Genomic DNA, 23,922 nt, shown 5'->3' with positions numbered 1-23,922 from the left:
AAGATCATTAGCATATTTTTCTTGATGGATGAAAGTTCTTCCTTCATTTGTTTCACTTGGAGTCCAAGAAAGAATGTTAACTCTCCCATCATACTCATTTCAAATTCATCCCGTATAGACTTAGAAAAATTTCTTGCAAAGACTTTCATTAGAGGATCCAAAAATAATGTCATCAACATATATTTGAACAAGTAAAAGTTTTTGTTTTCCTTTTGATAAACAAAGTAGTATCTACTTTACCTTGACAAACCATTCTCGTAATAAAACTTACTTAGTCCGTCGTACTGGCTCGCAGGTGCTTGCTTTAGACCATCTGAGCCTTTTCATCCTAAGACCGGTCCTGGGCTTCTTTGGGTCTTCAAATCCAGGCGGTTGTTCCACATAAACTTCCTCATGGATAAATCCATTTAGGAAAGCACTTTTGACGTCCATTTGGAATAACTCGCCCTGAGAATGCATGGAGTGCATAAGTCGACTTTTGGTATGGCGCTTTTTAGGTAGACCTCCGAACAAGCCGCTTTGAAGAGATTTTGGCTAATTGCTTCTTGTTGATATGGCCAAGTTTTTACTTGCCATAGGAATTGCTTCATCTTGAATTGAGATTAAGCATTGTTCTTCATTGGCTTTACATCAAGGAGGTAGATGTTTCCATGCCTTCACCCACGAAAGACCGAGTCGAATCTTTGCTAATTCGAACATATGCCTTCTTGAAAAAGATCTTGTAGCTTGAACCTGCATCACTACATGTCAAGCACGTCAGCATTGTAGCCGAGTCCTTCCACTAGAGAGACATTACGGTGAGATTTCCAATTTTCAGCCCGAATCCCACAATTTCCTTTGCTATTTCCTCGAATGAAACTTTTCCACCATTTACTTTAATAAGCTTTATGAAACATTTGAGTCTCCTGTCATGTCTTGAGCATCCGCCGTCAAGATACCACTTTCACCTTCTTTTTGACAAGAGACTCCGCATTCAAAAAGAGTCTCAAGCTTTCTTTGGTACCCAAATTTTCTTGGGTCCTTTGGTGTTAGTAGGATGAGCATTATTAGGCCATACTCTCTAACAGCTTCCAAACCATAGGACACTCTTTTTTTCAAAATGATCCGACTGTTACACTTAGAACACCTTAAAGCATTTCCGACCCTCTGCTTTACAAAAACTCTTTTGAAATGATTTTTATAGCCTCTCTCGATGGTCTTTTCTTAATTCTTTCTTTTACTTTCGGAAAATCAATCAAAGGGATTGTTTCAGCTGTCATACCAGACCCGACTTATTGAAGTAAGTCTTTGGATTGAAAAGGACTTTTCAAGTTTTTTGACCCTATTGAAAATTTCTTTGAAATATTTGATAAATCAGTTTTTAAGAAAGCATTTTCTTTTGAAAGATTGTCTTCACTCTCTTTTAAGAGTAGAAACATTCAAGTCTAAATTTTTTACCTTTTCTTCTAAAATGTTTTCCTTTTGTTTTAAAATTGAGTTTTCCTTTTGAGTTCGAAATCTTTTTAAGAGAAGTCTTAAGATCTAAACATAACTCATCAATATTTAGAGACTTTGACAGGGATTTTATAGTCACTTACCTCAAATTCACCTGGCCCAGTCGTCGGACCAGCCTACGTGTCGATCGCGCCATTAGACACGGAGTTGGCATATTCCTCATCACTCTCTTCACACTCGTATCGCTCCGGAGTTTCGCTTTAAGAGCTTTTCGAGATTTCTCAGCTTTCCTCTTTTCTTTTGAAGAGGACAGTTGGGTCCGATGTGTCCTTCTTTTTTACATTCGGGCAAACTACATCTTTGTTTGGTTCCTCATCACCGTACTTGGTCTCGTGTCTCTCAAAACTTTGTTTCTTTGGGATGAACCTTCTCGCTTTTCTATTCAGTTTTCATCTTCTATCATGAGGGCGAGCTCTCATCATCCATATCATCTTCGAGTCCGCATCATCGTAATCATCATTTCATTTTAGTGCAATAGATTTCTTACCTCTTGGATCTTAGTCTTCATTAATTCGTTCCACTTTTAGAACCTAATTTGCGATTATCATTATATGACCCTGCTAGTCATCACGTGCCTATTCACCTTACATGTAACATAGATTTCCCAGGTGCCTTTGACCTTCTGCGTTTTCTTCTAAGTCGGTTTGAACAATTAATTGTTATTTATATGCATTTTACTAATATATCTAAAAAAATTACAATTGAATTCACATGAGTAGTTATATTTACCTATTTATTTAAGTTGAAACATAATTACGCCTCATTTTTTTTATCCTTTCTTAAACTAGCTTTTAGGAGGTGATGCGAATAATTAACAATTATCACCTTCTTTGCGGCAAATGCTTCTTTTTCTCTGGAGTCATGATTATCATTATATGACCCCTTTATGGTTATTTTTGGCTAACCTCATCAATCAAGTTGTTATGCTAACAATCGAAATAAGTAATTTTATTCGTGCTTTAGTCATCACGTGCCTATTCACCTTACATGTAACATAGATTTCAATTTCCTCAACCATCCATATGCACTCACTTGCATCATTTGAAAAATAACTATTTTAACCTGTTTCCTCCACTATAAAAATACCAATTTGATCCGGTATATATTAACTTTAGCGTTCGAGAGAGAGATATACACATATATATAGACACACACACACATGAGCACCCAACAGTAATTGTGATGGCAAGAGGTGGTTATGTTATGCTACGATGGCCTGTTTTTTTTTTTTGGGGGTGTTTCACGGGTCTTGTTAGCTTAGATTGAGATGAACAGTGAAAGAGAAAGGCGAAAGAAGAAGAGGGGAAAAAAAGAGAACAGGATGTGAAGATGAATAAGATGAACGAAGACTGAAAAAATGAAACTTTCTTCTTCCTCTGTATTTACACAGTATATGCTATACATCACAGAGCATATTTTCAATGGCGTGCTCTGTTTTCACATTCTCTCACTCGTAAAACTCAGCAAGCTGCTAAGAAGAATTTTACTCAGAAGAAGAAAAAAGAAAAACAAAAAACTGAACTTAAAAACAGAAAAACAAAACTAAAACAGAAAAGCGAAACTGACAGCACACGTGTAAATTGAAGTCTTCGGTGAAGTCTTCATCACCGACTCACTTCATGACGTGGCTTTCCCAGTCAAATAGTCTCCCCTGACTTGTGTGCTTCGCTTTATGCTTTGTGCTATACTTCCTTTGATCTTTACAATAGCTGCAGCCCTTTCACTTTCATTATCTTCCTTTGTTGAAGTTGTGGCAGCAGAGTAATCCCTCTGCATTGGCTGAGTTGCTCTTATTTCCTTAACACAGGAAAGAAAGTACAAAATATAGAAATGTTTCTGATGCCTGCAAAACTAGGTAGAGGGACAAATGCATTTACAATTTACATTTATGGCCTTTGAATCTAGAAAATTCGTGGTCCATTTTTAAAAAATGATTTTCTTACGACACTGCATTCATTTAGGTTCTAGTTTTTGTATAGATCTTGAGTTTTGTTTCTTATAATATGGAAAAATGATTATTCCGACTTGATGTTGTTGACAAATTCCTGTGATCATTTAGTATGGATAGTGAATTTTTTGGTTTATACTAGTGAAAGAGCGCCCAAAAAAAAAAAAAAAAAAAAAACCTTATATCTAAGTTTGATATGTGAGAGATTCATAAAATTGCTTGAAAATTTTTGTGAAAATCTTAGATCAAAATTCTTTTATTATATACAAATGCATTGGTATCATGTATGCATGAGCTTTCATTTAGCAAGGGAGAAGGACTTGATGTGGCCATCACACTACTTGACAATGACGTGTGGAGAAACATACAAATAAGAAGGGATTTGAAATTCAAAAGTAAAAATTGATTGGGATGCATATCATGTGAATAATATAATTAGTCGATTACACTACATCAATAATATTATTGACATATAAAAAACATTTATCCTAATAGATGGAGAGAGTTAATCTCTGAAACCCAATAAAATCCAAGTTAATCATCAATGCCACTAGGATCGTAAATGGTCTGAATGAATGGGTAATGAGATCGTCCTGCTTAGCCTCTTTGATTGAAATATAGTGCACCCAGTAGAAGCAATCATATGTAGGACACATGGTGGATTCATTCGTACGGAAATAATGATGGGATCGACAGAAAGCATCGCTGCGTGATTGAAATTGAGGAATAATTGAGGCATCCCGCTGTATGATTCTATGTAGAAGGGAGTCGAGACTGGAATGGTTGTTTTGACAGCTTTCTTGACTCGCGTTCTCTCTCTCTCTCTCTCTCTCTATATATATATCCTTTTCACAGGTCGACAGAAAGAAGAGGGGGCAAGAAGAGCGAAGTCTGTACATTCGTGAGTCTGTGACAGTATATAATGTGTAATAGGAAGATGGTGGAAGAATTAGAAGGAGCTGTCTCCAGTCCATTCCAGCGCAGTTCACGAACTGAAATACCCAGCTGCTGAATCGTTGGTTCAAGAGCTTATCCGAACTTGCGGGACCAAGCAATGTGTTCCTGATCCGACGGAGCCGGGGCTGAGTTCGGTCGTTGCTGTCGCATATTGAACTGAAGGGAGCTCCTTCTAACTTTAAAATGAATGCGACTGCAAGCACGTTCGTCTTATACCTATTTTGAACCATGAGATGGGCGAGAGAACTTCACGCTCAAGATTAAGAGCATGCATATTTGTCGAGAGAGAAAGAGAAAGCCTGAGTGGAGAACACTGCGTTTTATTTTGTACGTGCATATATTTCATCGTCATTGAATATCTCGCAGTTTATATGAAAAAGAAATGTTTTGCAAAATATGACGTACGTAGAGATTCAGCTATTTCCTAATTCAGCATTTTGCCGGAGGCACATCGGAGGTGGGCGGGGTTTTCGATGGTGTAGCCCAACATGCGTTCGGGAAATGTCCGCCATCTTTGCTTAAGTTAGTACCACCTGTTAACAAGTCTATTGCAAACGAACTCCACGATAACGGCTACTAGTTTACTCCCCTTTGGGTGCGGTTTACACCACTTTGAGAAGATCGATTTGATAATTTGTTCGTTGTGAACGCATGAGATGCTTGAGAACTGTTTGTCTGTCTTCACGTTTGGTTTGGCAAGAAAGTCCAAGTCCCTTGTCCACGCTAACGTAGGAGCTGGCCAATTAAGCTTCCTCTTAATTATTAGTTGGCGTGCAAGATCTCGGTTTACAAGGTGAAAATGGAGAGAAATCTTTTATAGGCTCGTTTTATAGATTATATGATGAATATAATCAATCACAAGAAAAATACTATATTGGAAGTCGTTTAGTGAAATTTAATATGGATCCAACATATTTTTGAAATGTGTGGGAAGGGGAGGATAGACAAGAAATCTGAAGTGGTAGGACTATTTTGTGTTAATAACAAAACATTTAATTTTTGTCTAACATCCTAAATAAACGGCTTTACAAAGTGCCAAATCTTATCGATGGTACTTAAGTATTATATCATATCACATCAGAGTTACACATGTCCCGTTTGTGTCATGCTTACTTTATTTACGAGTTACATCTACCTTTATAATTATATATTAAACATGATGTAAAAGAATCAAGTCATGATTCCATTGTTTATTTTCTTTTAATCTAAATTGGAAAGTTTTTGGCTAGTATTAAGAAGATCTCGCAAATAGTGTTTTGCTAAGTGAAGAGTTTGTTTTATTTATATATAGGTCCAAATGTCTCCAAACATGTAACCCGTGTTTTTGACACACGTGAATTGATCAATTGATTAATGGCACCAAGAATATGAAGAAATTAATATCCTCTATTCACGGGTCATATCCTTTCTTTATAATTTTAGATTAAACATAATGTAAAAGAGGTAGGCATGATCCCATTGTTTGTTTTCTTTTAATTGAAATTGGAAAGTTTCCAATTGGAATTTAAGACGATCTCGCAAATTCTGTTTTGCTAAGCGAAGAGTTTCCTTAATATTCATATGTATAGGTCCAAATATCTCTAAATATTGAACCCGTGTATCTGCCCCACATGAATTGATTAATCGACTAATTGCACCAGGCATACGAAGAAATTAATATCCTTGGCCACACCATTGCAAATTCAGTTGAATGAATGTTCCCTTCCATATTTATTAACGGACGGCCCGCGTTGCGTTGCAGCTTGCCACCGCGTGCCCTCTCTGCTAGGCACGAACACCAACATGATCATCATCAATTTCTACTCTCTTCTTCCTTTGCCGTGGACGTACTTACGTATATGGCCGACCCAAATCGCGTAAAATTCTTCTGTCATTCCATTATCCGATCATCATTCCCGGACGCTCGATTGCACATCTGATGAGGAGCGAGATTCAGAGTTTAAATTCGGTCTGCATGGCCTTTCAATGGTCTTGCCAAAGCAACGCCAGCTACGAATTAAAGCCGTGCTTCTGCAACAAATCGAGGAACTACAACGCAAGCGATCTCGTCGCCCCATACCCCTGAGGCTTTAACTTTTTATCACCATTGGAAACTTCAAGCATGTGGGTTCGTGAATGTTAAGCATATTTGCTGATGTAAACGCTTTTGCATCACGAGATATTATTCATGGAGGTGGAGGATTAATTAAAAAGCACAACCCCAACATTCGGTTGGAAATATCTCAAATTGAACATTGCCTCATAAGTTAGTGACGACGACTGACTGGGGTTACTAGGCGCAGAGATGATATTTTGCCAAGATCTCTCTGGCCATCTCGGCCAGACGGAACAAGACCAACGCCGAAGATGTCGGCACACTCATCGCCAGCAAAGCCGCCACTCCGAGAACAACCCCGGGCCTAGCGTTCATCATCCGAGACTGCAGGAACCCCACGGTTTCGCATATAATGGAGTCGTAGCTTGCATAGCAGCGCTTCTCCCAGCCCATCCACTCGGGGGGCGGCTCATGGCCCCGCTCTGCCATGCTCATCTCGTGGATCCGCTTCCGGAGCACGATCATGTCCAGGTCCACTAGATGGCCGCCCAAGTACCTGTCCTGACGGTAGTCCTCTTCTCTCCTTGATGCCGCGAAAATACTCACATCGGGTTTCCTGGCAGTCGCTTTCTTCGTCAGGTTTGTGGAGCGAGAGAATGTGGGGAGGCAAGGAAGCGTCGAGGGCAAGAAGGAAGTCGATTGCATGGTTGCTTAGGGTTTAAGGAGAAGGGAGAGGTTGAGAGTATAAGATGGGTTTGGGGGTTATGGTTTTCTAAGAAGATGTGGGAATGAAATTCGGGAATGTTGATGGTGCGTTTATGTATACTTTGGACAGGCAGAAGCTTAACGTGTAATCTAAGGTGAACAAAAGAAAAGAAGATAAACGAGGAGTAGGGGCGAGGTGGCTAGAAAACCGTGTTAACAGGAATTGTAGTTGAAGCCATCCGAGAATGGCCCAGTTGTCCAACCCAAATCGCGTAAAATTCCTTTTCTTTTGGGTTTGTCTGAAGCCATCCGAGAATGGCCCAGTTGTCCGGCTGGGAAAGTGACGCGTGCCTTCCCTCTTACCTGCCGTCACGATCCACCACGACTTCAAAACTTGCGAGCCCCACTCCATCTTGATCGACAATTGATGTGAATATTTCGTTCATATCAGGGCAGCACATACTACCCAAAAAAATGCGCATGTTAGAAAACTTATTGCCTTATAAGCTAGCCTAAGTCTCCCTCCCTAGACAATGTGGGATAAGAGAGAGACTCTTTTTTGCGCATGTCTGGAAACTGAGGCGCATACACACTGCCATCCCTCCTCTCTGCGCACCATTGCTCGGGCCGTCACACTCTCCTTGCCCGCGCGTCTAGGGAGAGAGTCTGGGCTAGCTTATAAGGCAATGGGTCCTCTAACTATACACGCGCATTTTTTTGGAATAGTATGTGCTGTCCTTGAGATGAACAAAACCGTAAGGTCTTAGTATCCAAGGCGGACAATATGTGTACAATGGAGACCCAAGGTGTTCAAGTGGTATCAAAGTCGACTCTTAACCACGTGTGGGGCCACAGCCCAAGCAATGGTGCGCGGGGAGGAGGGATGGCGATGCGTTCGCACCTCGGTCCCCGATCGTGCGTAGGGAAGGGGAAGGGGTCTTCTCTAGTCCCACATCGCTTAGGAGGGAATCCTGAGCTAGTTTATAAAGCTTTTGTCCCTCTAATCTGTGTAACGACTTAGTGTCCAAAATGGATAATATTGCATAGTGGGGCCGGATCATTACAAATGGTATCAGAGCCGACTTCCAACCTCGTGTCGCTCCACAGCGAGGACGTTGTGCTCCTAACCGGAGACCCTAAGCGACTATGCGTTCCTTTCTAGTCCCACATCACTTAGGGGGGAGGGGAGTCTTGAGCCTTGGATCCCGTCATTTCTAGTCCCTTTCTAGTCCCACATCGCTTAGGGGCCGTACCTCGGTCCCCAGACGTGCGCAAGGAAGGGGAAGGAGTCTTTTTTAGTCCCACATCGCTTAGGAAGGAGTCCTGAGCCTTGGGTCCCGTCTTTTCTAGTCCCATGTGTAGGGAAGGGAAAGGGGTCATTTCTAGTCTCACATTCACTTAAGGGAGAGTTCTAAACCTTGGGTCTTGTCTTTTATAGTCCCATATCGCTTAGGAGGGAGTCCTGATCCTTGTTTCTCAGATGTGTGCAGGGAAGGTTCTTTCTAGTCCTACATTACTTAGGTAGGAGGAGTCCTAATCCTCGCTCTACTCCTAAGAGGAGGTGGTGGAGACCTTGCACACCGATGGCGGTGCGTCCGCGCCTTGGTCCCCAGACATGCGCAGGGAATACGATGGCGGTGCGTCCACGCCTTGGTCCCCAGACATGCGCAGGGAATAAGAGGTGGTGGAAACCTTGCGCACCGATGGCAGTGCGTCCGCGCCTTGGTCCCCAAACGTGCACAAGGAAAGGGAAGAGGTCCTTTCTAATCCCACATCGCTTAGGGAGAAGTCCTGAGCCTTGAGTTCTTTAATTTGTGTAACGTTTTTTAAAGCTTTCAGTGTCCAAAGCAGACAATACTACAAAGTGGGGCCAAGATCGTTACAATAACAAAGTAAACTTGTATGATTTTAATGGATACAAGAATTTTTTTTTTTTTTGGTGTTGATTTTGAGCATTTTCTTGGAGCTGAACCTCCTTTTAACCTTTCCGGGTCCAACTTGGAAACGCATCCAATCTCTTTGGTCCCCTTTCAAAGAATTTCCTGGATAGCAACAGGGCCCTGCTATGATCCGCTTTGCATAGACAAACCCATATTTTCCAGCACCTCATAAACTCAAAACTACCAGCTCAAATTGAAGGTGGCCTCGTGCCAGAACCTGGCAAAATATTATGTGCAGAGGTTCTTGGGCTCGAACCGATTGAACATTTGAGCCTTAACCAAGATGGTTGCCACAGCATCCGTGTCGCCGGGGAAATTTCTTCGTCTTAGCAAGGAGGGCAGTACATTTGTAATTTTAGCACCTCGTGCAGATTATTTTTCCAAGCCGACGCCATCCGCCGCATTTTCTACGTTTCGAAGTCGAAATCGAGCACTGTAATGATTGCGGCTGTCCAAGACACGTGATCTTTCTTTATCAAGTAGTCGAGACACGTTCGTCATGAGCTCCTCCACATTTTTTTGAAAAGCATTGTCCAGGTTTCTAGATGTTGATGCCTCAGCCGCAGAATATACAGAAATCGCGATTGCTTTCTCTCAGAGCCTTTATGTCTATTTGCCTAAGTCAAGGAAACAAAAACGCATCATCCACATAAAGTAGATGAGTAACTGGAGGGTCATCTCTAGGTGATCTTGGTCCAGGAAAATGTCTTTGGCTTTACAATCAAGTAATCACATTATCGATGTGAAATGTTCCTGCTCAAATGCGGCCCTTGAACTCTGCAACACATTTTCAATCAGCTTATTAACGCCGTGTGCCCAAAGTTGCCACATTACATCCACCACGTGAACAAAGCATTTTGACATCCGATTATAAGTTTCACATTGTACAAAATAAGCATTTCATACTTTTCAACAAACATTAAAGCAAAAGGCATCATAAAGATTAAGATTCCACTAAGGGTGGACTACTCGAACGACGGCCCTTAACGAAGGTTCATGAAAGGTGCTATGAATCTTTAACTGTACCATACATAGCATCCGGCAAAAGGCAATGATGGGGTAGACCGAGTAACTTTATTCTTATCCCTCCACCTTCCACGTCGCCAGAAAATATCAGCTGCTTACATGTACAATTTCAATTGCTGACGGCGAAACAGAGAAAAGAAAAACCCAAGATGATGCCTCTCTCTCTCTCTCTCTCTCTCTCTACGCTTTCAAATCTGTGGAACAGTAATCTTCCGCATCTAGTCTACCACCAAGAACAAAAGTAAAACATGCACGTCAAGCTTGGGAGAAAGGAGAGCCAGATGCGGTACCAGAAAAAAAAAAAAAAAAAGAAGCAGCGCACCCAGAAAAATGACCATGTACGTTACCGTGCGCATGCTGGGAGGGAGGGAGGAGAGAGAGAGCACATGAAGCACAAGGAAAGTATCCACAGATGGTCCAAAAGTTTCACCATCCAACAGAAGCCAAAGATCTCCACATTCAAATGATATTTAGAGTGTGTTTGTTTAAAATTATTTTTGTTTCTTGGAACACAAATTTGTGTTCTTTTATTCCGGAGAACAAAAAAGAACAAAATACATTTTTATTCCGGAACAAAAATCTATTTTTTTTTTTCTAAACAGATTTTGAACGAAAACAAAAAAAAAAAACTCGTTTTTGTTCTTAAACAATTCAAGAAACACTTTTTTTCTTCTCATTTTTCTTCATTCTTTTTCTCTTTCTCTTCTTCTTCTTCTTCCTCACCGGCCTTGGCCATGGCTAGTTAGATTTATTGATGGCCCTCGAGGAGCCGTATGAGGTAAAAAATCTCACGTACGGTTTTGAAATAGCGATTTCGAGTAAGTGTTTACATAATCTTCTTCTGTCCGAAGAAATGATTCATCGAAATAATGAGTCACCATTGATATCGACCCATCTAAGATCTCCTCAAAATCTCGCTAAAGAGCGTGGAGGTTCGAGTCCTCTTCAAGGCATAATATTGAGAATACTCATTGAATTGGAATAAGTTCGGCAGGAATGAATTATGAATATTCAATATAGAATATTTCAAATTAATGGACCCAAAATCTTTTTCAAAAAACCAAAAAACGTTATCACTGAACCGGCCAGACAAGGGCCGAAGCGTCACAGCCCCTAGAGAGGTCGGGCCACGGCGTGGCTCAGGCCGAACGTCGCCCAACTAATTGTTGGCCACTACAGTGGCTAGCAACCGACCAAAGAAAAAAAGAAATAAAAATATTAAAAAATTAAAAGAAATAAAAAAAAATTATGCAAGTTTACCAAAGATATTTCTATTATTTTCCTATTCCAAGAATAGAAATTTTGTGTAATTACCAAACGCGTTTTTTTGTTAAAAGATTATTCTCTGAAACAAAAATAATTTTTTCTATTTCTGTTTCTTTGAAAAAACTTTACCAAGCACGCCCTTACTCTCCCACCCATGAAATGTCAAGAAGGTGACAAGCAAAAATTCCTATCCTTTCGATTTTGCAGCTCAGTGCGCAATGGGCATCAGTCAGCCAGTTATTCTAATGAGCCTTCTGTCTGTAAAGCGCCACAAGGTCTAATCTAAATGCCCCAAGTTCGAAAATTGTGTATATTTGCATCACTTGTAGAACATCAAGTGTGTCTTTGGCAATAATTACAAACGAAGATACGGTATCATAAGATTGCAAAATTCATTCCCCCCCAAAAAAAAGACGGATATCAGTGAACAGGAATGAGGCCCTCCAATATTGCAATCTCATCTCCCCTAATTAGCACCTGTATGAGATAAGTTAATAAATAATTGCATGTGGTATGAGACATCATGAATGCCCAATTAGCTACAAACCTTCTAGGATAAAGGGACGGATTTGGTCAACAGCCGGTGATTCAAACTGCTGATTTAGTTCAACTTCATCGGACAGAGACGGCTCCTGTTGCAGATTTTCCTTAGTATTTTCAAGGCCAAAGTCTTCAAGCTGTGGTGAAGATTGGTGAAGAGGTTGGTACTCGAGCTGCTGGTACCTGGGTTTGTTCTTCTTAAGGAGTACATAAGTGGTGTAATACCAAAACAGCAGTATTCTGCTTTGAGCTATGACTGTATCCCGAATGCGACTCCCTCCAAATGACAGCCTTTCAAGTGCCTGCAAAATATAGAAACACTGGGTCACGCAACTGAAGCATAACAGTATATGACACTCTCCTCAACGCTTGGCTATTTAAGGCAGCTATCCAAATCCTCCAAGTAGTAACACACAATGATTAAGGTTGCGAGCAAAGCATTTATCAGCAACTTCAAGATGCAAAAACCCTCATCTACTCAGTATAAAGTGAAGACTCTGCTCTGCGTGTCAGAAAGGAAGCAGAGAATATACTCAAAAATAAATTTATTTTATTTTTTCTAGCCTCTTAGGTCCTGCATATCTCATTGACATATTTATACACTTGACAAATAACTGCAGAGTAATATTTAAATCTACTCTTGGCTCAACATACGCATATTCAATACATTGTCAAACTTGCACTTCCCATAAAAAATTTTAAATTTCTAGTCCTTCAGAAGATTGAACAAGTTTAATATCCAACATAAAGTACTTTGCCAAAGGTTGTAGGACAAATGCAGATTTCATGACACATTAGACTCCAAAAATGGCAACATTCTTGACTATAAGTCGTGAATCATAGAAGAAGCCTCAACAAATGACTTTAATGACCGTATGTAACACACAACAGGTCATGAGATTTTTTAAAAGAACTTCAACTGCTCTGTTACCTGTTCTCCAGTCTGTATGTCAAAGGAATGCTCATGGTCAAACTTAAGGCCACTAAATTCATTGATGCAAAGTCCCTGAAATGCCCTGAATGCACAGAGCCAAACTTGGGGTGAATCAATGCAACAAGATAATTTGTTAATGAACCTTAAATTGAAAAATATAACGTGGTTACCATCTGATAAGTGAAAAACGAGGAATCCAGCGGAAAATTATTGGTGTATTATCCGCATTTACATAATAGCCACCAAATACAATGAATACTGTCATTAGGGATGGCCCCAGTGCCATTGCTGCTTCAGTGGTTGGAACCATTGCCCCAACTGTCAGTCCCATTGCAGATGCAGCAAATGATTCCACCGTCACAACTCCACAAAACTTTCCGAATCTGAAAAGTCAGAATCTTCCAATATGAGAGGTGAAGCAATGAAAAGGTTTAACATGTACGCAGTTTTCTAGGCATATGATTTTTAGAGATCTTAAAATGCAATTAACATTTCAGCAGGAAACACTTTGGCCATAGTTAGCGATCAATGATGAGACTACCACCCTTCCCTGTACAAGATAATGTAAAAGAACCCACAAAGATAAAAGAAAAGAGAAAACCACACTGATTAAAAAATGTAAAATAAATGATCAAGCATGTGCTTTGACATACAAGAAGGCACAATAGCCTTATGCTCTCTTCTTTTCTTTTTTTGACACTCAACTTCCCTTTGCTTCAGTTAGAATTAGAAAAGTAAGACATAATGTTTCAAGTTTTAGATGATCTTGAAAACATGAAGAGACTTCATTCAGTATTAAGTTGAAAATTTAATGCTTATCACATTAAGAGTCAATAGTTAAGCTTGTCAGTAACACTTCTTAGCACACCACCTTTAAGCATCACAAATCAAAGTGTCAGTATCTTTGACTTTTACCAAATAGATCCAGAAAAGAAGCTCTCTGTGTTAATGTTAATGTATCCTTTTTGTAACCAGGCAAAACAAGTGCTATGAGCCATGGCAACCCCCAACCCAGGTGCCATTTGTTTTCTTGCTAAAGCATTCGGCATTTTGGGAAATTTTCTTAAAAGTAAAACAACTCTGTGTATCAAGGCTGCATCTCCCTAACGTGTCTCAGAAAAATTCCTTCACCATATTCAATACCTACTTTACCCCCTATCTACTTTGGACAAAGAAGTGTGAGTGTCATCATTTCAGCATTATCCTCTTTCACATGCCAACTGGGCACCTTTTCTCTCCATATAAGTCCATAAAAGACGTTAAAACATAGCTTCTTCAACAAAGTGGAAAGATGAGTCAACGATGTTAGTCAATCTGTAGCCATATCAGGGTACTGCAGTGCCCCAATAGCATGGTTGGAGAAAGGAAACATGAGATAAACATGAGTACAGAAAAGTTGCATCTACGATTGGCTAGCAGTTGAAAAGAGAAGCCTTAGTAGAACCTAATTTGATAAGTTTTTGCGTGGTCTTTATACATCTGCATAATGCCCCAAATCAAATGTTCAAGTTCAGATAATCAAATAAAAGTTCATCCAGAGAGAATAAGCCACACCCTCTTCCCCAGACGGCAGAGGTAGAAAGGGGAGAAAAAAAGGAGGGGAAGGATTGAAATGAAATATCCTTAACATTTCACCCAAATAAAAACGAAAAATGATGATGATGATGATGCACATACCTGCACAAATTTGGATGAAGACGTGCCATGGGATACAGAAGGGCACCAAACATAAGCGGGAATGCTGCTCCAATTGGAATTTCGGCTAACAGTTTGGAGAGTAAATAGGGTCCCAGTGCATATGACCCCTTTGCCCGCTCTCTATCTACAATGGTGCGTTCCTTTGGAAACACCCCTACAGTCTTTGTAAGTGCAGCCATTGCAGTATTAATTGCAGTAACCTGTCACAGAACAAGAAGACTGAGATCTAAAGGCTCTTAAAATAATCCAGGCATTGAAGAGTTGATTTTATTGGTTTATTTGCTAAGCAACTTCAGGATAATGAGATTAAAGAGCTGAATTTGCAACATTTTGCTGCATTTTTCCCTGTTAGTCCTTCAAGCAATCTGACATCACAATGTCCCCCAGTATAACCTCATTACGATAATAGTAAAATTCCCAGTCATGACAAAATCATTTAGTAACATATTTGGAGGATATTATTTGTGGAGGTTGTTCAATGTGTGGACATTTGGTCAGCAAATACACCATTTACAACTTTCGTCAGTCATTCAACTGCCTAGAGGCAGACTACACACCACATTCCCCATTCCGCTCCTCAATCGGAAGTGATTATAAAAAATGATTAGCCAATAGCCATTATGCAACAACATCAGTGAGATGATTTGATGAAGTGCCAGCTGTTTGGTAGAAGTTTCTGGCACCTGACATTTTGCATTTGTTAAGTTACAGCAGCATAAATCTCCATTACAAGAAATTGGACTAAGACATGGCTTTCCTTATTAAGTTCACACTAATCATCCTATATAAACGTGTATCACAAGGTACTCCAATTACTGCTACAGCAATGGACATGATAGTCCCCCACTGTATGCAGTGGATGAATTGTAGAACAAAAGGAACTACAATAATAAATGATTATATGCACCACAATGTTGTGAGAAATTTATGATAAAATTTAGAAAGTCAGCAAGCAGTCCTTTTTAACCATGGGAATTAAAAGTTATCACCAAGATATGTTTGTAAGTAGAATAAAATCAATAGCAACCTGTATAAGTTGCCCACATTTCACTATCAATTACGAATCAACAACAGGTCAAGGTCAAACTTTGATCATTTAATGTACTTTACTCTAACTAGGAAAAAATCCATTCAAAGCCAATACATTTAGAAAACAATAACCTGACCTGAAGCAATCCCATTCTATCTTGTATCGATGTCTGGGATCTTCCCATTCTCCAAAAGACTGAGCCAAATATTATGGCTGATGCAATTGACATATTTACCCGAACTTTATTTGTTGGTCCATCACGGGAAGCCTGGTCAAGAAATTGTTACTTTTCATATTTTGCAAAAATGCCAAATTACAATGAGCCAGTAAACATAAATTAATCTAGTACTTTGCATACTTGCTCTAGCATCGAAGGTGCTAAGAAAATCTTCTAATGTATATAACAATCTATAGATCAAGGCACCTTGTTACGAGCTGATCTGAATTCCAAATTATGAGATTGTTATTTGTACGTAAAGAGGAGGGAAAGAAACTGACATGTTGAATAAAAGCTTTTTTGCTTGGAAACAGGTGATACCCAGTGTAAGATAAATACATTTGGGTTATCTTTCCAATCAATTATCTTTGCAGCTCTTAAAATTCAAACTACAAGATCCTATAACATTGATAACCGTGCTTGCCAGGCACAATGTGAATCCTTTCCTCCTAATAAAATTATAACAGGAAAAACAAAGAAGAAAAGAGGGACAGTTAATAATTGACTAAAGACCTGCAACCAAGCACGTTTAAGGAGCAACCAGAATTGTCTCCACCAGCCCCCTTTACTTCTAACAGCAGCTCTCTTATCAAGTTTCTTCCCATTCCTAGAAATCTCCCTTCGGGTCAGGGGAGTTGCATATAGAATTTCTGATGATTGCTGAGAGAATGATTCAACAAGACCATCTATCCTTTTATGAGATGAGTAGACACTTTCTGCAGAACTGTAGTCAATGGATATGAGATCAGCCAAGAATTCTGCAGGATTCACGTGATCTGGGCAGCTATACCTGTCAAAAGAACGACTAATCAGTCAATGCTTCTAGAAGTACCAAATGCCCCTCAGAAGCTCACTTGATAAAAGGTTGCTAAAGAAGAAGAAGAAGAAGAAGAAAGCAGTACAATGGTTTAAGGGACAACACCCATAAGATATCAAAATAAAAGGAATATGAAATGGATTTAGATATGGAATTTAGACATCATAAGTTCCATTATGCGGCACAAGAGAAGTGCCAACAGGCTGATTGTCTTGTTCCTAAAAGGGGGCATGAGAATTTTCTTGTTGAGCAGAGAAAAGCCCTTGATTTTTCTTATATACCAATTACGCAATATATAAAGACTGCTAGTTAAAGAAGCACCATTCTACTAGATGGCCTGAGGTTATGAGAAAATAAAGTCATACACCCAACAATGATATTAGACTTATCAGTTACAGCCTACACAAAGGAAAGTAGCAGGTTGAAGAGATGCAAACTAAGCGGCCAAATGCAAAGCTTGTTACTTGGACCTGAATAAAAAAGCAAACCCAGCCACAACCCTTGGCTTACAACTCTCAGAGCCTCGCCCAGCCAAGGCGAGGCCAAGCTCGCCCAGCCACTAGTGAGGCTCAACCTTGCCTAGTCACCGCAAGGCCAGGTGACACCGACCTCTACAGCTTATGATGCTTTAAGAGGAGGTGCTCGTCAAGTCCTATGAGTGATGATAACTGTAAACCAAAGAAATGTACCACAACTTGAGCAAGACAAGGTTTAGCATCAAACCCAAATTTGGAAAAGTACGCCAGAGGTTCCTCGCGTGCAGGACCCGAATAGACAAGCGCACCCTCTGCTAGCAGCAGTATGTCGTCGAATTTATAATAGACTGAACCTCTGGGCTGATGTATTGAACATATTACTGTATGCCCATCCTCTGCAAGTTGTCGAAGGGTCTCCATTACTTTCTCTGCCTGAAAGGCATCAAGTCCTGAAAGAAGCACGAGGGAGATAAACGAAAGTTTTACCAATAAAATATAAGTCAAAGACTAATCAATGTTTGACAATCGTTGATGGTTCATTAGTCAGAATCAGATAGATTCACAAAAATAGCATGTCAAGCGCATATTCCCTGTAACCAGACAATGCTTGGAGCAGAAATAAATCATGGCATTAAAAATATATATATAACTATGGACTGAGCATGTTCAAGCGGTTAGGATATTTAAATAACAAACAATAAACTATCATTCATCTAATAGCTTAAGCTTTTAGAACGATTCGTAATGGTCCCACAAAATCTCACATTGTATAAGAGCTAGAGGTCCTAAGTTCGAATCTTTCCAAGCCTCATTTGCCTCTCATATTAAATTCCCACATTTAGTACTAGACAAAAGACCAAACTAAGCATGAAGAGGAGTGTTAGGATATTTAAATACTAAATAATAAATCACGTCTTCATCTAACAGCTTAAGTTTATAGAACAGTTGGCAGTGATCTCATCAAATCTCATACAAGCCATTTGTCTTACTTTGGAAAATGTGAGGAAAAGGCTACAAAATTTAAAACAATCTTGCTATTTGAATCATGCGATAAGGCTTGCATGCACAATTTGGAAAGTACAATACTTGATCGTAAGATAATGATAATCTTAACAAAATAACCTCTTACAGCTCATTCACGTCTTAACTTTGTATGCACCAGCTTGGTAATGGACTCATCACACGCATAGAGCTAAAGAGATAATGTTCACACAACACAAACAACAATTCATGGAAGCATTCATACCTGTAGTGGGCTCATCTGCAAATATTACAGACGGGCTTGCAATTAGTTCACATGCAAGGGATAAACGTTTCTTTTCGCCGCCACTTATCCCCCGAACTTTTGCATCACCAACCCTGGTTTCAGCACAACTAACCTACATGAAGAGGAGAAGGGGGAAACAGAGCAACAATCTGTCATACATTCTCTGACGTGAAAAGCTAAAAGATTTATCACCAGTGAACTAGATAGACAAGAATCATTTCAGTTATGCTAACATGTTAAATTACACATGCGCAAGTTTCATGCACAATGAAAACATCTCATGGTAAGTCCGTACCAAGCCTAGCTTAAACAAGAGGTTGTTCACATATTTTTCCCTCTCATCCACAGAATAGTCCTCTGACAACTGAAGCTCAGCAGCAAGAGACAGTGTCTCCCTCACAGTCAATTGCGAGAAGAAAAGATCGTCCTGGCGTATATAAGCAAACCTGAAACAACCGTACCAAATGGAGACTATGATGACATTCAATATAAGAACTACTATAACATCCGGTGAAAAAGTCCGTGAGACCAACTACATACTTGTAAGGTTTATTTGCTCTAGGCTGTCCATTGAACTCCAAAAGACCCGACAAGTGCAATCGGGGCGATGCCACCAGCTGACCAGCTAGAACATTGAGCAAGGTGGTCTTTCCCGACCCTGAGGGTCCCATGATGGCAAGCAACCTTCCGGGTTTCGCCTCTCCACTCAAATTGTTAAGCAAAAACCTCACCTGCGACACCATGCACTGCATCAAGTCAATCTACCAAAACATAGTCATTCAAGTGTATTCCAGCAAACAACACCTCCAACAAAGCAACACTGAAGATAGCAAGGGATCACCCCTTTGCAACCACAGCTAAATTTCTAAGGTCTCCGGTTCTCGGACAGTGCACAGACAAGCAACTAACTTCGAAGAATCATGAATATCCTAACTAAAAGTTTTTGACGAAATGCGGTCACGCATGTGGAATGATTGAAGATGCAATCGCACTCCCACGGTCACTCCAGGAGAGAGCTGACGACAATCAAAGCGCAAACCAGATTATCAACACAATCAAACGCAGGTTCGTCCGAGCCGAGTGAACCGGCGACTCAACTCAAACCTGCAGTCGCCTAAATCTCTTTCGCCATTTTCGCAACTCTCACGCTCACTCAACGCACGCGAGGGAGCTCCGAAAACGGCCGGAACATGCAACTCACCGATTTCGAGGACTTGTCGGAGACGGAGCACGTGATGCTGCGCCACCGTATGGTCACCGGGCGGACTCCGCCGGCGGCCGGAGCCTCTCCGCCCCCATCGCCGTCTCCGCCGCCGTCGCCGTCGCCGCCGCCGTCGCCGTCGGAGCGCCCGGGCTCGTCGTGCTCGGGCGGGAGGGCGGGGCCGGGGCCGGAGAAGAGGCGGATGAGGAGCGCCACCGCGGCGGCCGCCAGGACCTGGCCGGCGCCCTTCCCGCCGAAGCTCGCAATCTGGCCGACCTTCTTCGCGCCAAGCCCCACCATCATTCACCCCACGCCGTGCTCTCGCTTCCTCAGTGGTAGTAGCCGGAGCTTCCCGGGCCTTCGGCTATGGTCCACCCGTTGCTTTAGAGGATTTTTCCTCCCCATGCGGTCCGACGCCGTTTTGGACTGGATTGGGGGGCTGGGAGTTCACCGCGGTGAGACGCGTGTCCACTTTTGAGTTTTTGAGGATAAGATGGGTTTTCTTTTTCTAAGTAAAACTCAGCCTTATTTTTTTCCAGCGAGGTCACGAAAGGAAAGTGATGGAAATTGTTGAATAAATTCTAAATTTATTATGTACTGGACAATTTGATTCTAACCTTTCTAACTATATTAATTCAGCCATAATTTTTTCTAATAACTTATCAATTTATTTTTAAATTTTTTTAATGATTTATCAATGTAATCATTTGAGAATTTCCTGACAAAAATATCGAGAATGACTAAATTGGCAAATTATTAAAAAATTTAAAATGTCAAAAAAAATAGTTGTTTAATTGACATAATTGAAATGTTTATAATTAAATTGGTTGTCATACAATAGGTTAATGATTAAATTTATCCAATCGAAATGCTTAGGATTAAATTTATTGTCGTACAATAAATTTAGGTTTTTTTTTTTTTTTTTTTTTTGCAATTATCTCAAGGATCACGTGTCATACGACTTATGGGGTGTGATCGTCACCATGCCCGTCTGATATACTTGTCATCCTATTTGACATTTAAATTTAAGAAGCAATCGATTTCAAATTAGTTTGTTGCACTCCATATTGATGCCTTGTGATATAAAAGTTGCATGAAATATATCATCACTTTTCAAGTAGATTATACAGTATACTATGTGGTCACAAAGCCTAGGTTTGTTCTAAGTTTTTGTGACTGCCATAGGACATCGTTAAGGTCACAACTTAGTCGTTATGTACAAATCTAAACAATAAAAAGAATAAATAACAAAATTGTTTGCTTCTAAATCTCACCGTACTGTTTTGAGACGGTTTCCGTTACACAAGGAAACAATATAAGAAGGGAAATAATAAATGGAATGATTATTATATTATAAATATCATCAATTCCTTAATTTTAAGCATTTTAAGAATCTGCTTGTGGACTCCAGATTTTGTTTCCTTGATTGACAAATCGGTACCGTTTTCAGTACCCTTTTATAATTTATAGAAATTCTATGTTTGTTGATCACGCTAGTGTCCATTAGGTTGGTGTAAGAGGGATATAGATTAGATAAAAGAAAATATCCTGAGAATTGAATAAAGCTTTAACACAAATCTCCCATCAATAAGTCATCATGATTAAAAAAAAAAACTATAGATGAGGTTAGCAAATATTCAAAGCGTAACAAAGCTGTATGACAAGGTTAAACTTGACTTATGCTTAAATAGATGAGCTTTGTATGGATTTAGGCAAGTTCTTAAAAGGCTCATGGTAAAAGGATGTAGTGAGCTGATAGGCATTGATTCCTATTTGGGATTTCCGTCGGCATAAAATTTATGGGACAAGAGGTAGCTCCCACGCCTCGATAAATATAAAGACTAAGACTAACACATTCAATTGACCTTCCGAGGAGAACCAAGTGCAGGAATGATATTGAAGTAAGAAATTGCCGGTGTTCAACTTCTCTTAAGTGGAAAATCATTGGTATTCCTTATCGATGGGGAAGAAAAATACACACTTCCTATGAAGGGGGTGAGGCTTGCGGACACCAACAACTAAAAATAAGAAACGCAGTCCTGTTAAGTGTTCTGTTGAGGGACTAATGGGTGGAAATAGCCCTCGACTGCACCCAACGGTCTGTCAACTGACTGGCAGTCGAGGCCCCTAATGGAATTTTGTCATCTCAACTGATCAAATTATTCAAACCATCAAATCAAACCGAAATATTAAAAGTCCAACAAAGCTGTATGACAAGGTCAAACTTGACTTGTGCCTAGACAGATGAGCCACGTAGGCTATATTTATTATTTTATAGTTCGATTATGCAAAGACTCTATCAAGTGACTTGTACTCGATTAAGTTTTATATCAGATGACAAAGACTTTGTTGAGTTATCGATGAGTCACCACACGGTGCAATTACGCAAAATGCTTCTTTCAAAAATTTGACTTACATGACACTAAATAGGGTTTTACAATGTCATCATCGGTGTAACGGAGCAGTGGTCATTGCCTTGCAAAGCTATTACTATTTCTCTTTTTTTTTTTTTTTTTTTTTTTCAAATTATATCAAATAAACATGCAACACCGGTCAGAACATATGTGCCTCCATTTAGTGTTATATTTGATCATTCAGCAAACGAGTATAAGAAGTAAGTACTTTTATTATATCCTATTCTATCTCAGTTTGGTTGGAAAATTCTTATTTGGTCCATACCGTCCGAGGCTCCACAAAGCATTATGATCCAATTGGGTCCCCCAAAAATATGAGTTGGGTAACTATATGTATGCTCAAATCATAGAAAAGGACTACAAATGTCCCCGACAACTTTGAATCCTCGTTTACGGTGGATTTATGGGTGGGCAGACCTTACGAAGTGTTTGATACGGTGGACTAGATTTACTTAGACTGGTTCCCACCTAAGGTCATATTCATCCTAAACCTATATCGCTCTAAAACTCTATTTTGTGTTCTTTTTCTTCTTTCCATTTCCCTTTTTGTATTGCAGAAGTTTAGGTTACTTTGATCTCCATACTTAAAGTAAATCCATCTATATCTCTCGAATAGGACCATTACCTGCTCATCACGGAACAAATTAGTTAATACTTTTGCCGTGGTCATTACCACTTTGGCTACTTTCCATATTGTCCCGACGATGACAAGGACCTAAAGTTCCTAGGGAAGGAATTGGCCTAAATCATCAACCGTTCATGCAGCGGAACACGAACCCGTATAGGGAAAATACAAGGTCGACATTATTCCGTATAACAATTAGTTTACGTCTTCCTATTTCTCGAAATACACGATCGATATGGCCTGTCCTCAAAATTGCGTGGACCGACGACTTTGGCTTTGTACCGGCTCTACTTGTTCTCGCACAAATGGAATGAGTCGCTGGTAGGATGGGAAGCCAAACATCGTTTTAGGACATACTCATTGCATCGCACAATAATGGTAAAGTCTTATATGGGCCAATGTCATTGATTACATGCTACTCTCCCTTAAAGTCTCCGTCCCCGAAGGCTCTCGCTATCTTCATCACTTCAAAGAACGGCCACCACAAAAAATTGGGTATACATAAAGCAATATGAGGGAATTCCCAAGAATATTTAAGAGGAAGAATAGGCCTTGAATGATGATGCGATCGCAGCTATTGCAATCTTTCACATTTGATGATGGTCTTTGATAAGAGTGGCCCTCGTAAGTTACGTCTCAAATATTTCATTCCAGTCTAGATGTTATGGTCCAAAATTTGGGGATATTGTTCCTCCAACCATCAGAAATTTGGAACTTTGAGAAGGACCAAAATCAAGTGCCCAATCAAGGTGTCTTTACATCTATTAAGATTGCAAGAACATGGCATCTCATTAATTTAGTCTGCAACTAGTGTAAGAAACTAATCCCACAGAATTTTAGGGAGTTTTATGTGCCTGATAATTTCATTTAGAGTCTTGTTAACGAGTGACCCGAGATATTTGCTATCCATACTTAATAATAAATTTTTTCATATTGAATATGCCAATTACACATGTTGGGAATGACTGATCCCCGAAATACCGGATTCGACACTAAATCGAACCCCTAAATCAATGCGGAAGACGAAGCCTCGGGAAAACGAACACGCATCACCGATCCTAAAGCACACCACGGATTCGAGCGTACCTTTTAGCCACGATTAAACACCGACGCCGATTGAGGAAGAAAATCCGGTCGAATTCGATCCGATGAAGCCTTGAAGGGAAGAATTTGAAGCCGTATGCCTACTGTTCCTTTTGAGAGAGAAAACGCGCGGGAGAGAAAAGACGTGCGTAATTTCTAATTCCAACAAGCGTCTTCTCTCTCTCTCTCTCTCTTTCTCCCTTTTATACCTCCCCCTTCCACGGGCCATATTCCCGTGGGCCGGGCTCT

General features: G+C 40.1%; 2 protein-coding genes across 2 annotated transcripts; both read right to left on the bottom strand.

Annotated features, from left to right (window-relative positions):
- Window positions 1–6,515: 6,515 nt before the first annotated feature.
- LOC104433189 lies at window positions 6,516–7,196 on the bottom strand. The gene has a single exon (XM_010045864.3). The coding sequence runs from the start codon at window positions 7,137–7,139 to the stop codon at window positions 6,672–6,674; it is 468 nt and encodes a 155-aa protein (XP_010044166.2). The 5' UTR covers window positions 7,140–7,196; the 3' UTR covers window positions 6,516–6,671.
- A 4,453-nt stretch (window positions 7,197–11,649) lies between these two features.
- On the bottom strand, window positions 11,650–19,932 carry LOC104433190 (ABC transporter G family member 7). The gene is made up of 12 exons (XM_010045865.3): window positions 19,552–19,932; window positions 18,891–19,081; window positions 18,646–18,796; window positions 18,330–18,462; window positions 17,331–17,532; window positions 16,304–16,580; window positions 15,710–15,841; window positions 14,523–14,743; window positions 13,016–13,228; window positions 12,843–12,927; window positions 11,919–12,213; window positions 11,650–11,848 (listed from the first exon to the last, which is right to left on the bottom strand). Exons 1-12 carry the CDS (start codon window positions 19,852–19,854, stop codon window positions 11,838–11,840), a joined length of 2,214 nt encoding a protein of 737 aa, XP_010044167.2. The 5' UTR covers window positions 19,855–19,932; the 3' UTR covers window positions 11,650–11,837.
- Between the last annotated feature and the right edge of the window lie 3,990 nt (window positions 19,933–23,922).

This window comes from Eucalyptus grandis, chromosome 2, assembly GCF_016545825.1.
Source record: "Eucalyptus grandis isolate ANBG69807.140 chromosome 2, ASM1654582v1, whole genome shotgun sequence".
NCBI classification, from domain to species: Eukaryota; Viridiplantae; Streptophyta; class Magnoliopsida; order Myrtales; family Myrtaceae; genus Eucalyptus; species Eucalyptus grandis.
Note: the sequence above shows the minus strand (reverse complement) of the source record. Positions and strands in the feature narration are given on the sequence as shown.

Coding starts and splice junctions, on each gene's coding strand:
- LOC104433189 (XM_010045864.3), bottom strand. CDS start 7,139: ATGCAATCGACTTCCTTCTTGCCCTCGACGCTTCCTTGCCTCCCCACA.
- LOC104433190 (XM_010045865.3), bottom strand. CDS start 19,854: ATGATGGTGGGGCTTGGCGCGAAGAAGGTCGGCCAGATTGCGAGCTTC. Junction 15,842..16,303: donor TTAAACGTGCTTGGTTGCAG/GTCTTTAGTCAA, acceptor TTTCTTGACCAG/GCTTCCCGTGATGGACCAAC. Junction 14,744..15,709: donor ATAGAATGGGATTGCTTCAG/GTCAGGTTATTG, acceptor GTTCTGTGACAG/GTTACTGCAATTAATACTGC.